This window comes from Rhinichthys klamathensis, unplaced genomic scaffold (assembly GCF_029890125.1).
Source record: "Rhinichthys klamathensis goyatoka isolate OS25496 unplaced genomic scaffold, OSU_Roscu_1.1 h1tg000331l_1, whole genome shotgun sequence".
Lineage (NCBI taxonomy): Eukaryota > Metazoa > Chordata > Actinopteri > Cypriniformes > Leuciscidae > Rhinichthys > Rhinichthys klamathensis.
Window position 1 is genome coordinate 151,892 of NW_026606846.1, and position 15,609 is coordinate 167,500.

General features: G+C 40.9%; 1 protein-coding gene across 1 annotated transcript in view; it reads right to left on the reverse strand.

The window, feature by feature from the left end:
- Nucleotides 1-459: 459 nt before the first annotated feature.
- The window catches only part of grin2ba (glutamate receptor, ionotropic, N-methyl D-aspartate 2B, genome duplicate a), a 101,170-nt gene continuing 86,020 nt past the window's right edge, over nucleotides 460-15,609 (reverse strand). The window contains 3 exon segments of the mRNA XM_056272149.1: nucleotides 460-2,619; nucleotides 5,260-5,498; nucleotides 6,909-7,096. Coding sequence (XP_056128124.1) covers nucleotides 643-2,619; nucleotides 5,260-5,498; nucleotides 6,909-7,096 — 2,404 coding nt within the window. The 3' untranslated portion in view covers nucleotides 460-642.

The following is a 15,609-nucleotide window of genomic DNA, read 5'->3' on the forward strand; positions in this document are numbered from 1 at the left end:
TAAAGGTCGACCTTGTAGGCTTATATATAAAGAGAAAAGTATTTACAACCAAAACAAAGAGAGGCGTCAATACTGTTGTTTCAGCCTTCGTTCGAAGAGTCCGGAGACATGAGCGTGTGAAGGAAACGGAAGGCTTCTCGTTGGATATGAAACATCACGGCAGTGGAGACTCGAGTATAAAGGATGGCAGAGGCGTGTGCACTTTCACCGACGCACACGTGTTTCAGGGCAGTAAACAGCATGGGAGAGGCTGTTGCCATGGATACATTAGCGTGATGTGGAGACTGGATTGATCATCACATTCAAACATCCCTAACGCTCACCGAAGGCCTCTAGAGCAAGAAAAGAACAGACCCCATTTCAACAACAGATTTCCAGTCAGCAGCGTCTCTGCGGTGCAGTTATTACCCTGTTTCAGAAAAATCAATCATGCTTTTATGAGTTCACAAAAGACAAGAGTACAGGACTGGGCTGTTAGATGTGAGGATGGAGAGAGGCCATCTGACATCTCACACACTCGACAGATGGCCGAGCTCTTGTTCTCACCGCTATTGGTGTGGACGTGAACTTCACAGGAAATTACATGTTCAAATCTCTCAAGTTCTGCGTGTTCTGTTAGATCTGTCCTTTCCTCTCCCTGTTTCACACATCGGACTCTATGCTGGAGAGCTTCTCGTACACGTGTCCGTTGCTGCCGTTGAAGGGCCGCGGCGGGCCGAGACTGAGCTTGCTGGTGTAGTGGTTCCCCATGCACATCTCCACTGGGAAGCGAGGAGCTAGGTTAGACAAGCCTCCCGACGCCGGCAGGAATGAGGTCGAGCCAATGTTCCCGTACACATCGCCCTGCTGGTGCTGCGTGGTGGAGTAGCAGGACTTGGCACCGTGCAGGAGACACTGGTCGTCTCCAAACGTGGGGATGAAGGGGTTGTGGTCGGTGCGGTCGGGGTAGAGGGATTTGGATAAGGAGTGAGCTGGCCCCTCCATGAGTCCTCTGTTCCTCAGATCCCGCTCCCCAACCGAGCGCCGGTGCGGGAACAATCCGAACGGGCTCTTCCCGGCGGCGCCGTAGAACAGCGGGTCTTGCTCGGGCTCTGGCTCGGGGAACTGCAACATGTGTGCGAAGGGCCCGTCCATGCAGCGCTCCCTCTCCTTGAGGCTGACGCTGCGCGGTGGCAGCGGGATCACGCCGGCTACGCCACACCCCGGCGCCGGCACGCCGGACTGCTCCCTCTGCAGGTCCACGAAGGCGTCGTAGGAGTGCTGTCGGCGTAGCGGTTTCCCACTGAACGCCCTGCGGCGCTGCGCCGGCGTCAGCTGGTCCAACAGGTGGTTACTGTCCTCGCTGATGTCGTACAGGTTCCCGGACTTCTTGCAGGCTTCGCACCGCATGCATGTGGCAGAACTGGGTCGACTCCCGACTCCTCCCGACGCCACACAGTAACCCGTCCCGCCCACGTGCCCCGTCTGCTTGCTCCCCGCACTGCTAGCTCGACAGCTGCGGCACTCCCACTCGCTCTGGCCCTCCGGCTTCTTGGGCTTGCTCTTCAAGAAGTCGTCCACCGACACCAGGCTGGTGCAGTTCCCTCCACCGGGCCCGTCTGTGAGGTCCACGTGCTCCCACTGCGGGATGCCTTCTTTGGGCCGGAACTGGTCCAGGTAGAAATCCCTCAGGCTCTCCTTGTCCTGTAACAGGTATGAGGAGGAGTTTACGCGGCCACCTCGCTTGCTCTTAGACGGAGGAGAGTTGGAGCGTTGCCCGTGATGGTGATAATGGTGGTGCTGGCGGCGCCGGTGACCCATCTCGAGCTCGTCCAATTCACGCCGGGACTTCGCCGACGCGGGCCGCTTCTTCAGGCTATCTCTGTACTGCTTACGCTTCTTAGCATTGCCCTCCAGGTTTCCGTAAGTCACGGTGTGAGTTGAAATGTCAGACACATCGGAGCGGATGTTTCCGTCGTCGGCTCCGTGGTGATGCCCCGCGATATACCCCGAACTGGACGCTCCGCCTTTAAAGGAGAACTTTCCGTAGAGCTCGGCAAGCCCTTGCTTCAAGCCAGGGCCGGTCGGAGGAGTCTGGCTGTGGAGCAGGTCGAACTTGCTCATGTTCCTGTGTGTGAGGGCAGATCTGGGCTGGGTGCTGAAGATGGGTCCTCCACTGGGGCCGTCGCAGTCGAACAGACCCTCCTCCAGAGAGCTGCTGGAGCCCAGGCTCCGGGGCCCGGGGCCCTCCGTCAGCCCCAGCGCAGAGCCCCCGTGGTGGAGCCGGTAGTGCTCCTGGTACAGGTTGCTGTCCTTCAGGTGCAGGTTCCCGAAGGTGCGCTCCACCTCGCTGATGTAGTCGCTGAACATGTTGTCCTCGGGCAGGTATGGGCTCTTGCAGTCCGAGGGCCCGGCCAGGCTCCGGCGCTGCTCGCTGATGTCGTACACTGAGGACTCGCGGCGGATGAAGTCCAGTGCGCTGTGCGGAGAGCCGTTGACCCCGGACAGAGACGCCATGTTCTTGGCCGTGCGCAGCAGACGTAGGATGTTGGAGTGGGTGTTGTTCATCGTGGCGGAGGGGGAGTTCAGATCCGAACTCTTCTCTTCGATTTCCACTCCGTGAATGCAGCTGTAAATCTCCTGAGAGAGGAAGAGAAAGAAGTTTCAGTGTTCAGAGTTGCCGTTAAAGGGATAGTTCACCCAAATGATTTACTCACGCTGAAGTCATCCTAGGTGTATGTGACATTCTTCTTTCAGACGAATACAATCGTAATACAACCGAATACAATTGAATACACGAATACAATCGAATACAATCGTAATGCAAACATAATGACGAACACGGAAGCTCAAAGGGATGAGCAAAACAGACGTGTGTTGTATGCATACGGTCGTCTGGCGGAAGCTAGTTATTTTAGATTATAAAGTTATAAATATGGATATTTTTCTTACAAAAAACCATGGCTTCGCTTCAGGAGGCCTTTATTAACTCCCATAATCATGGATAGATGCACTTTTATGATGGACAGATGCACTTTTATGATGGACAGATGCACTTTTATGATGGACAGATGCACTTTTATGATGGATAGATGCACTTTTATGATGGACAGATGCACTTTTATGATGGACAGATGCACTTTTATGACGGACAGATGCACTTTTATGATGGACAGATGCACTTTTATGATGGATAGATGCACTTTTATGATGGACAGATGCACTTTTATGATGGATAGATGCACTTTTATGATGGATAGATGCACTTTTATGATGGACAGATGCACTTTTATGATGGACAGATGCACTTTTATGATGGAAAGATGCACTTTTATGATGGACAGATGCACTTTTATGATGGACAGATGCACTTTTATGATGGATAGATGCACTTTTATGATGGATAGATGCACTTTTATGATGGACAGATGCACTTTTATGATGGATAGATGCACTTTTATGATGGACAGATGCCCTTTTATGATGGATAGATGCACTTTTATGATGGATAGATGCACTTTTATGATGGACAGATGCACTTTTATGATGGACAGATGAACTTTTATGATGAATAGATGCACTTTTATGATGAATAGATGCACTTTTATGATGGACAGATGCACTTTTATGATGGATAGATGCACTTTTATGATGGATAGATGCACTTTTATGATGGATGGATGCACTTTTATGATGGACAGATGCACTTTTATGATGGATGGATGCACTTTTATGATGGACAGAGGCACTTTTATGATGGATAGATGCAGTTTTATCATGGATGGATGCACTTTTATGAAGGACAGAAGCACTTTTATCATGGATGGATGCACTTTTATGATGGACAGATGCACTTTTATCATGGATAGATGCACTTTTATCATGGATGGATGCAATTGTATCATGGATGGATGCACTTTTATGATGGACAGAAGCACTTTTATGATGGATAGATGGACTTTCATGATGGACAGATGCACTTTTATGGTGGATAGATGCACTTTTATGATGGATAGATGCACTTTTATGATGGATAGATGCACTTTTATGGTGGATAGATGCACTTTTATGATGGATGGATGCACTTTTATGATGGATGGATGCACTTTTATGATGGATAGATGCACTTTTATGATGGATGGATAGATGCACTTTTATGATAGATGCACTTTTATGATGGATAGATGCACTTTTATGATGGACAGATGCACTTTTATGATGGACAGATGCACTTTTATGATGGATAGATGCACTTTTATGATGGATAGATGCACTTTTATGATGGATAGATGCACTTTTATGATGGACAGATGCACTTTTATGATGGATAGATGCACTTTTATGATGGATAGATGCACTTTTATGATGGACAGATGCACTTTTATGATGGATAGATGCACTTTTATGATAGATGCACTTTTATGATGGATAGATGCACTTTTATGATAGATAGATGCACTTTTATGATGGATAGATGCACTTTTATGATGGACAGAACCACTTTTATGATGGACAGATGCACTTTTATGATGGACAGATGCACTTTTATGATGGATAGATGCACTTTTATGATGGATAGATGCACTTTTATGATGGACAGATGCACTTTTATGATGGATAGATGCACTTTTATGATGGATGGATGCACTTTTATGATGGATGGATGCACTTTTATGATGGATAGATGCACTTTTATGATGGATTGATGCACTTGTATGATGGACAGATGCACTTTTATGATAGATGCACTTTTATGATGGATAGATGCACTTTTATGATAGATGCACTTTTATGATGGATGGATGCACTTTTATGATGGATAGATGCACTTTTATGATAGATAGATGCACTTTTATGATGGATAGATGCACTTTTATGATGGATAGATGCACTTTTATGATGGATAGATGCACTTTTATGATGGATGGATGCACTTTTATGATGGATAGATGCACTTTTATGATGGATGGATGCACTTTTATGATGGATGGATGCACTTTTATGATGGATGATCTTTTATCATGGACAGTTCTTATGTATCTACTTTTTATTACTATTTATTTTCCTTATGCCTTGACAGGTGTGCAATTGTGACAAAGAATTTCCCCTCTGGTATCAATAAAGTATTTCTGATTCTGAGTAAATCATGGGCTTATTTTCATTTTTGGGTGAACTATCCCTTTAACACAACATTATTTCTAGCATAATCGTGTCTTGAAACAGTGTTTTGCCACGCTGCACTTCTCCGGTTCTAATGTTCAGCGTGTGTTTCATACGTACCCTGCTGATGGTGTAGGTGAATCCAGGTTTGCCGGAGAACACGCCCATGAAGCAGAAGCGCAGGTGCCAGTAGAAGACGTGTTCAGCGATGAAGGTGATGAGCGAGAGGGCCATGGCGGCTCCCAGCATGTAGAACACACCGGCCATGTTATCCACGTCCAGCTGACTGCTCATCACTTCATTCTTCTCGTGATGGCAGATCCCCGTCAGCCAGAGAGCCTCAAACTCCTCCATGTCACCTGAGACACACACACACACACACACACACACACACACACATGATATCAAGAGTGAGGGGTTTGTGTGTGTGACAAAGGCTCAGGAGAGTCACAGGTGCTGGCAGACAAATGCAGGATTCAAAGCTGAGACAAAGGACTGATATAAACATAAACTCACCACAGTTGAAAACATGAGGACTATCAATACACAAGATATCAATTCAACTGAACACAACTGGAAACAGCATATCCAGGGGTAACCTTATGCTGCTACGACAAATCTGTTAAACACAGGACCCAGAAAAAGTAGAAATGACTCCCAGGGACCCCATAGAAACAAAATCCTAAACTTAAAAAAAACAAGACCAAGAAGCAAAAGCACAATCCGAACAAAATGTCAAATTTCCAGCCAATCATGAACCTAAAGGAGCTTTCAGAAGAGTGACTTTGTGATGAGCAAAATAATATTTCACAATGTTTGCAGAGTGTTCTCAGGTACGACTACTGTCAATATAACATGAGACAAAATGCAAACATCATTTCTGATACTAAACAAACTACAAAACTAAATGCCATCCAGTAATAACAAGAGCTGAGCTTAATCGACATCTTTTTACTAGAGCAATAAAGATCCCAACACGTGAACTATAAACATTGATCAGTGATCGTACATGTATAACGCAGGCGAACTAGAGGTGCGCTAACACTTCCAGAACATGCCGCTAACACGCTAACATGCTAACACGCGGCTTTTGTGTCTATAGCAGATTTTCGCAATAAGCTATTTTCTGGTGTGCATTAACACATGGTGTGTGTTCACCGAGGGTCGCCTGATTATGTGTGTACTACTAAACTATTGGCACATCATTGTTCATCTGATGACTCAACATGAGCTGTTGTGCAGGGTTCGAATCTAACACTCGCCACATGCGGGTATAAATCAGCTGTGGCGGGAAACGCTGTCAAATCACCAGCCAGGGTGGCGTTACTTATTACGTTTACTCACTTTGCTGGGGAAGTTCGTGTAAGCTAAATCTGCGCCGATTTAGCGCAAATACTCGTGAGTCATCATGATATATTAAATACAGCGTATTGTGCAGAATCTGCTCATATCTGGCTTGCGTGAACACACACGTCACTACACAACACATAACGGCGCGCTCCTTCATTTGCATTGAAGCAACAGCGAAGAATTGAACTTCTTTCACATGAAAGAAGAAGAGGAGATGCTGGATGACAGGATTTAGTTTGAATAAGAAATTAATGTTGCCACTTTAGTTGCCAAATTGGCCGGTGTGTGAAAAAGTTAATGTCAAACCCTGCTGTTGTACAAAAATAATGTCAACTGGTCATCTCCACGAGCAGAACAGGCAGAACTGAAGTGTGTGTGTGTGTGTGTGTGAGAGTGAGTGTGTGTGTGTGTGTGTGTACCGTCTCCGAAGAGCTGCAGGATGGCGAGGTCCACTTGTCTCTTCCACACCGAGTCCTTCTGGATGGCGATGCCGTAGCCGGTGGACGCGAACACTTTCCCGGAGCCGATGGTGACCAGCTTACAGCCCTCGTCTCGGCCCGCCATGTAGTTCAGCACCGCAGCGTCGTAGATGAAGGCATCCAGCTTACTGTGAGCGAAACACCAGGCGTCAGAGCGTTCAGAACCACAGTGGCGTTTATACATCCATTATGTTACTCTTTAAAGAGTTAGTTCACCCAAAAATGGAAATTTCCCCATGATTTACTCTCCCTCAAGCCAGGTGTGTATGACATTCTTCTTTCAGACAAATACAATCAGAGTTATATTAAAACATGTCCTGGCTCTTCAAATCATTAAAATGGGAGTGAATGGGTGTATGTTTTTAGAAGTCCATCAAAGTGCATCCATCCATCATAAAAGTGCATCTATCCATCATAAAAGTGCATCTGTCCATCATAAAAGTGCATCTGTCCATCATAAAAGAGCATCTATCCATCAAAAAAGTGCATCTGTCCATCATAAAAGTGCATCTATCCATCATAAAAGTGCATCTGTCCATCATAAAAGTGCATCTGTCCATCATAAAAGTGCATCTATTCATCAAAAAAGTGCATCTGTCCATCATAAAAGTGCATCTGTCCATCATAAAAGTGCATCTGTCCATCATAAAAGTGCATCTGTCCATCATAAAAGTGCATCTGTCCATCATAAAAGTGCATCTATCCATCATAAAAGTGCATCTATCCATCATAAAAGTGCATCTATCCATCATAAAAGTGCATCTATCCATCATAAAAGTGCATCTGTCCATCATAAAAGTGCATCTATCCATCATAAAAGTGCATCTATCCATCATAAAAGAGCATCTGTCCATCAAAAAAGTGCATCTGTCCATCATAAAAGTGCATCTGTCCATCATAAAAGTGCATCTATCCATCATAAAAGTGCATCTGTCCATCATAAAAGTGCATCTATCCATCAAAAAAGTGCATCTGTCCATCATAAAAGTGCATCTGTCCATCATAAAAGTGCATCTATCCATCATAAAAGTGCATCTGTCCATCATAAAAGTGCATCTGTCCATCATAAAAGTGCATCTATCCATCATAAAAGTGCATCTATCCATCATAAAAGTGCATCTGTCCATCAAAAAAGTGCATCTGTCCATCATAAAAGTGCATCTGTCCATCATAAAAGTGCATCTATCCATCATAAAAGTGCATCTATCCATCATAAAAGAGCATCTGTCCATCAAAAAAGTGCATCTGTCCATCATAAAAGTGCATCTGTCCATCATAAAAGTGCATCTATCCACCATAAAAGTGCATCTGTCCATCATAAAAGAGCATCTGTCCATCAAAAAAGTGCATCTGTCCATCATAAAAGTGCATCTGTCCATCATAAAAGTGCATCTATCCATCATAAAAGTGCATCTGTCCATCATAAAAGTGCATCTATCCATCAAAAAAGTGCATCTGTCCATCATAAAAGTGCATCTGTCCATCATAAAAGTGCATCTATCCATCATAAAAGTGCATCTGTCCATCATAAAAGTGCATCTATCCATCATAAAAGTGCATCTATCCATCATAAAAGTGCATCTATCCATCATAAAAGAGCATCTGTCCATCAAAAAAGTGGATCTGTCCATCATAAAAGTGCATCTGTCCATCATAAAAGTGCATCTATCCACCATAAAAGTGCATCTGTCCATCATAAAAGTGCATCTGTCCATCATAAAAGTGCATCTGTCCATCATAAAAGTGCATCTATCCACCATAAAAGTGCATCTATCCATCATAAAAGTGCATCTATCCATCATAAAAGTGCATCTATTCATCATAAAAGTGCATCTATCCATGATAAAAGTGCATCTATCCATCATAAAAGTGCATCTGTCCATCATAAAAGTGCATCTATCCATCATAAAGTGCATCTATCCATCATAAAAGTGCATCTGTACATCATAAAAGTGCATCTGTCCATCATAAAAGTGCATCTATCATCATAAAAGTGCATCTGTCCATCATAAAAGTGCATCTATCCATCATAAAAGTGCATCTGTCCATCATAAAAGTGCATCTATCCATCATAAAAGTGCATCCATGCATCATAAAAGTGCATCTATCCATCATAAAAGTGGATCTATCCATCATCAAAGTGCATCTGTCCATCATAAAAGTGCATCTATCCATCACAAAAGTGCATCTGTCCATCATAAAAGTGCATCTGTCCATCATAAAGTGCATCTATCCATCATAAAGTGCATGTGTCCATCATAAAAGTGCATCTGTCCATCATAAAAGTGCATCTATCCATCATAAAGTGCATGTGTCCATCATAAAAGTGCATCTGTCCATCATAAAAGTGCATCTATCCATCATAAAAGTGCATCTGTCCATCATAAAGTGCATCTGTCCATCATAAAAGTGCATCTATCCATCATAAAAGTGCATCTATCCATCATAAAAGTGCATCTGTCCATCATAAAAGTGCATCTTTCCATGATAAAAGTGCATCTGTCCATCATAAACGTGCATCTATCCATCATAAAAGTGCATCTGTCCATCATAAAAGTGCATCTGTCCATCATAAAAGTGCATCTATCCATCATAAAAGTGCATCTATCCATCATAAAAGTGCATCTATCCATCATAAAAGTGCATCTGTCCATCATAAAAGTGCATCTATCCATCATAAAAGTGCATCTGTCCATCATAAAAGTGCATCTGTCTATCATAAAACTGCATCTATCCATCATAAAAGTGCATCTGTCCATCATAAAAGTGCATCTGTCCATCATAAAAGTGCATCTGTCCATCATAAAAGTGCATCTATCCATCATAAAAGTGCATCTATCCATCATAAAAGTGCATCTATCCATCATAAAAGTGCATCTATCCATCATAAAAGTGCATCTGTCCATCATAAAAGTGCATCTATCCATCATAAAAGTGCATCTATCCATCATAAAAGTGCATCTATCCATCATAAAAGTGCATCTATCCATCATAAAAGTGCATCTGTCCATCATAAAAGTGCATCTGTCCATCATAAAAGTGCATCTATCCATCATAAAAGTGCATCTATCCATCATAAAAGTGCATCTATCCATCATAAAAGTGCATCTGTCCATCATAAAAGTGCATCTATCCATCATAAAGTGCATCTATCCATCATAAAAGTGCATCTATACATCATAAAAGTGCATCTATCCATCATAAACGTGCATCTGTCCATCATAAAAGTGCATCTGTCCATCATAAAAGTGCACCTGTCCATCATAAAAGTGCATCTATCCATCATAAAAGTGCATCTATCCATCATAAAAGTGCATCTGTCCATCATAAAAGTGCATCTATCCATCATAAAAGTGCATCTGTCCATCATAAAAGTGCATCTGTCCATCATAAAAGTGCATCTGTCCATCATAAAAGAGCATCTGTCCATCATAAAAGTGCATCTGTCCATCATAAAAGTGCATCTGTCCATCATAAAAGTGCATCTATCCATCATAAAAGTGCATCTATCCATCATAAAAGTGCATCTGTCCATCATAAACGTGCATCTATCCATCATAAAAGTGCATCTGTACATCATAAAAGTGCATCTGTCCATCATAAAAGTGCATCTATCCATCATAAAAGTGCATCTGTCCATCATAAAAGTGCATCTGTCCATCATAAACGTGCATCTATCCATCATAAAAGTGCATCTGTCCATCATAAAAGTGCATCTATCCATCACAAAAGTGCATCTATCCATCATAAAAGTGCATCTGTCCATCATAAACGTGCATCTATCCATCACAAAAGTGCATCTATCCATCATAAAAGTGCATCTGTCCATCATAAACGTGCATCTATCCATCACAAAAGTGCATCTATCCATCATAAAAGTGCATCTGTCCATCATAAAAGTGCATCTATCCATCACAAAAGTGCATCTATCCATCATAAAAGTGCATCTGTCCATCATAAAAGTGCATCTATCCATCACAAAAGTGCATCTGTCCATCATAAAAGTGCATCTGTCCATCATAAACGTGCATCTATCCATCATAAAAGTGCATCTGTACATCATAAAAGTGCATCTGTCCATCATAAAAGTGCATCTATCCATCATAAAAGTGCATCTGTCCATCATAAAAGTGCATCTGTCCATCATAAACGTGCATCTATCCATCATAAAAGTGCATCTGTCCATCATAAAAGTGCATCTATCCATCACAAAAGTGCATCTGTCCATCATAAAAGTGCATCTATCCATCATAAAAGTGCATCTATCCATCATAAAAGTGCATCCATCCATCATAAAAGTGCATCTGTCCATCACTATCCATCATAAAAGTGCATCCATCCATCATAAAAGTGCATCTGTCCATCATAAAAGTGCATCTGTCCATCATAAAAGTGCATCTGTCCATCATAAAGTGCATCTATCCATCATAAAGTGCATGTGTCAATCATAAAAGTGCATCTGTCCATCATAAAGTGCATGTGTCCATCATAAAAGTGCATCTGTCCATCATAAAAGTGCATCTGTCCATCATAAAGTGCATGTGTCAATCATAAAAGTGCATCTGTCCATCATAAAGTGCATGTGTCCATCATAAAAGTGCATCTGTCCATCATAAAAGTGCATCTGTCCATCATAAAGTGCATGTGTCCATCATAAAAGTGCATCTATCCATCATAAAAGTGCATCTATCCATCAAAAAAGTGAATCTATCCATCATAAAAGTGCATCTATCCATCATAAAAGTGCATCTTTCCATGATAAAAGTGCATCTGTCCATCATAAAAGTGCATTTGTCCATCATAAAAGTGCATCTATCCATCATAAAAGTGCATCTATCCATGATAAAAGTGCATCTATCCATGATAAAAGTGCATCTGTCCATCATAAAGTGCATCTGTCCATCATAAAAGTGCATCTATCCATCATAAAAGTGCATCTGTCCATCATAAAAGTGCATCTGTCCATCATAAAAGTGCATCTGTCCATCATAAAAGTGCATCTGTCCATCATAAAAGTGCATCTATCCATGATAAAAGTGCATCTGTCCATCATAAAAGTGCATCTGTCCATCATAAAAGTGCATCTGTCCATCATAAAAGTGCATCTATCCATGATAAAAGTGCATCTGTCCATCATAAAAGTGCATCTGTCCATCATAAAAGTGTATCTGTCCATCATAAAAGTGCATCTATCCTTCATAAAAGTGCATCTGTCCATCATAAAAGTGCATCTGTCCATCATAAAAGTGCATCTGTCCATCATAAAAGTGCATCTATCCATGATAAAAGTGCATCTGTCCATCATAAAAGTGCATCTGTCCATCATAAAAGTGTATCTGTCCATCATAAAAGTGCATCTATCCATCATAAAAGTGCATCTGTCCATCATAAAGTGCATCTGTCCATCATAAAAGTGCATCTATCCATCATAAAAGTGCATCTATCCATCATAAAAGTGCATCTGTCCATCATAAAAGTGCATCTATCCATCATAAAAGTGCATCTATCCATCATGAAAGTGCATCTATCCATCATAAAAGTGCATCTATCCATGATAAAAGTGCATCTGTCCATCATAAAAGTGCATCCATCCATGATAAAAGTGCATCTATCCATCATAAAAGTGCCTCTGTCCATCATAAAAGTGCATCCATCCATCATAAAAGTGCATCTGTCCATCATAAAAGTGCATCTGTCCATCATAAAAGTGCATCTATCCATCATAAAAGTGCATCTATCCATCATGAAAGTGCATCTATCCATCATAAAAGTGCATCTGTCCATCATAAAAGTGCATCTGTCCATCATAAAAGTGCATCTATCCATCATGAAAGTGCATCTATCCATCATGAAAGTGCATCTATCCATCATAAAAGTGCATCTGTCCATCATAAAAGTGCATCTATCCATCAAAAAAGTGCATCTATCCATCATAAAAGTGCATCTGTCCATGATAAAAGTGCATCTGTCCATCATAAAAGTGCATCTGTCCATCATAAAAGTGCATCTGTCCATCATAAAAGTGCATCTATCCATCATAAAAGTGCATCTGTCCATCATAAAAGTGCATCTATCCATCATAAAAGTGCATCTATCCATCATAAAAGTGCATCCATCCATCATAAAAGTGCATCTGTCCATCATAAAAGTGCATCTGTCCATCATAAAGTGCATCTATCCATCATAAAGTGCATGTGTCCATCATAAAAGTGCATCTGTCCATCATAAAAGTGCATCTGTCCATCATAAAGTGCATGTGTCAATCATAAAAGTGCATCTGTCCATCATAAAAGTGCATCTATCCATCATAAAAGTGCATCTATCCATCATAAAAGTGCATCTATCCATCATAAAAGTGCATCTTTCCATGATAAAAGTGCATCTGTCCATCATATAAGTGCATCTATCCATCATAAAAGTGCATCTATCCATCATAAAAGTACATCTATCCATCATAAAAGTGCATCTGTCCATCATAAAAGTGCATCTGTCCATCATAAAAGTGCATCTATCCATGATAAAAGTGCATCTATCCATCATAAAAGTGCATCTATCCATCATAAAAGTGCATCTGTCCATCATAAAAGTGCATCTGTCCATCATAAAGTGCATGTGTCAATCATAAAAGTGCATCTGTCCATCATAAAAGTGCATCTATCCATCATAAAAGTGCATCTATCCATCATAAAAGTGCATCTATCCATCATAAAAGTGCATCTTTCCATGATAAAAGTGCATCTGTCCATCATATAAGTGCATCTATCCATCATAAAAGTGCATCTATCCATCATAAAAGTGCATCTATCCATCATAAAAGTACATCTATCCATCATAAAAGTGCATCTGTCCATCATAAAAGTGCATCTGTCCATCATAAAAGTGCATCTGTCCATCATAAAAGTGCATCTATCCATCATAAAAGTGCATCTATCCATCATAAAAGTGCATCTATCCATCATAAAAGTGCATCTTTCCATGATAAAAGTGCATCTGTCCATCATATAAGTGCATCTATCCATCATAAAAGTGCATCTATCCATCATAAAAGTGCATCTATCCATCATAAAAGTACATCTATCCATCATAAAAGTGCATCTGTCCATCATAAAAGTGCATCTGTCCATCATAAAAGTGCATCTATCCATGATAAAAGTGCATCTATCCATCATAAAAGTGCATCTATCCATCATAAAAGTGCATCTGTCCATCATAAAAGTGCATCTATCCATCATAAAAGTGCATCTGTCCATCATAAAAGTGCATCTATCCATCATAAAAGTGCATCTATCCATGATAAAAGTGCATCTGTCCATCATAAAAGTGCATCCATCCATCATAAAAGTGCATCTATCCATGATAAAAGTGCATCTGTCCATCATAAAAGTGCATCTGTCCATCATAAAAGTGCATCTATCCATCATAAAAGTGCATCTATCCATGATAAAAGTGCATCTGTCCATCATAAAAGTGCATCCATCCATCATAAAAGTGCATCTATCCATGATAAAAGTGCATCTATCCATCATAAAAGTGCATCTATCCATCATAAAAGTGCATCTGTCCATCATAAAAGTGCATCTATCCATCATAAAAGTGCATCTATCCATGATAAAAGTGCATCTGTCCATCATAAAAGTGCATCTATCCATCATAAAAGTGCATCTATCCATCATAAAAGTGCATCTATCCATGATAAAAGTGCATCTATCCATCATAAAAGTGCATCTATCCATCATAAAAGTGCATCTATCCATCATAAAAGTGCATCTATCCATCATAAAAGTGCATCTATCCATCATAAAAGTGCATCTATCAATCATAAAAGTGCATCTATCCATGATAAAAGTGCATCTGTCCATCATAAAAGTGCATCCATCCATCATAAAAGTGCATCTATCCATGATAAAAGTGCATCTGTCCATCATAAAAGTGCATCTGTCCATCATAAAAGTGCATCTATCCATCATAAAAGTGCAGCTATCCATGATAAAAGTGCATCTATCCATCATAAAAGTGCATCTATCCATCATAAAAGTGCATCTATCCATGATAAAAGTGCATCTATCCATCATAAAAGTGCATCTATCCATCATAAAAGTGCATCTATCCATGATAAAAGTGCATCTGTCCATCATAAAGTGCATCTGTCCATCATAAAAGTGCATCTGTCCATCATAAAAGTGCATCTGTCCATCATAAAAGTGCATCTGTCCATCATAAAAGTGCATCTATCCATGATAAAAGTGCATCTGTCCATCATAAAAGTGCATCTGTCCATCATAAAAGTGCATCTATCCATCATAAAAGTGCATCTGTCCATCATAAAGTGCATCTGTCCATCATAAAAGTGCATCTATCCATGATAAAAGTGCATCTGTCCATCATAAAAGTGCATCTGTCCATCATAAAAGTGCATCTATCCATCATAAAAGTGCATCTATCCATGATAAAAGTGCATCTATCCATCATAAAAGTGCATCTATCCATCATAAAAGTGCATCTATCCATCATAAAAGTGCATCTATCCATCATAAAAGTGCATCTATCCATCATAAAAGTGCATCTGTCCATCATAAAAGTGCATCTATCCATCATAAAAGTGCATCTATCCATCATAAAAGTGCATCTATCCATCATAAAA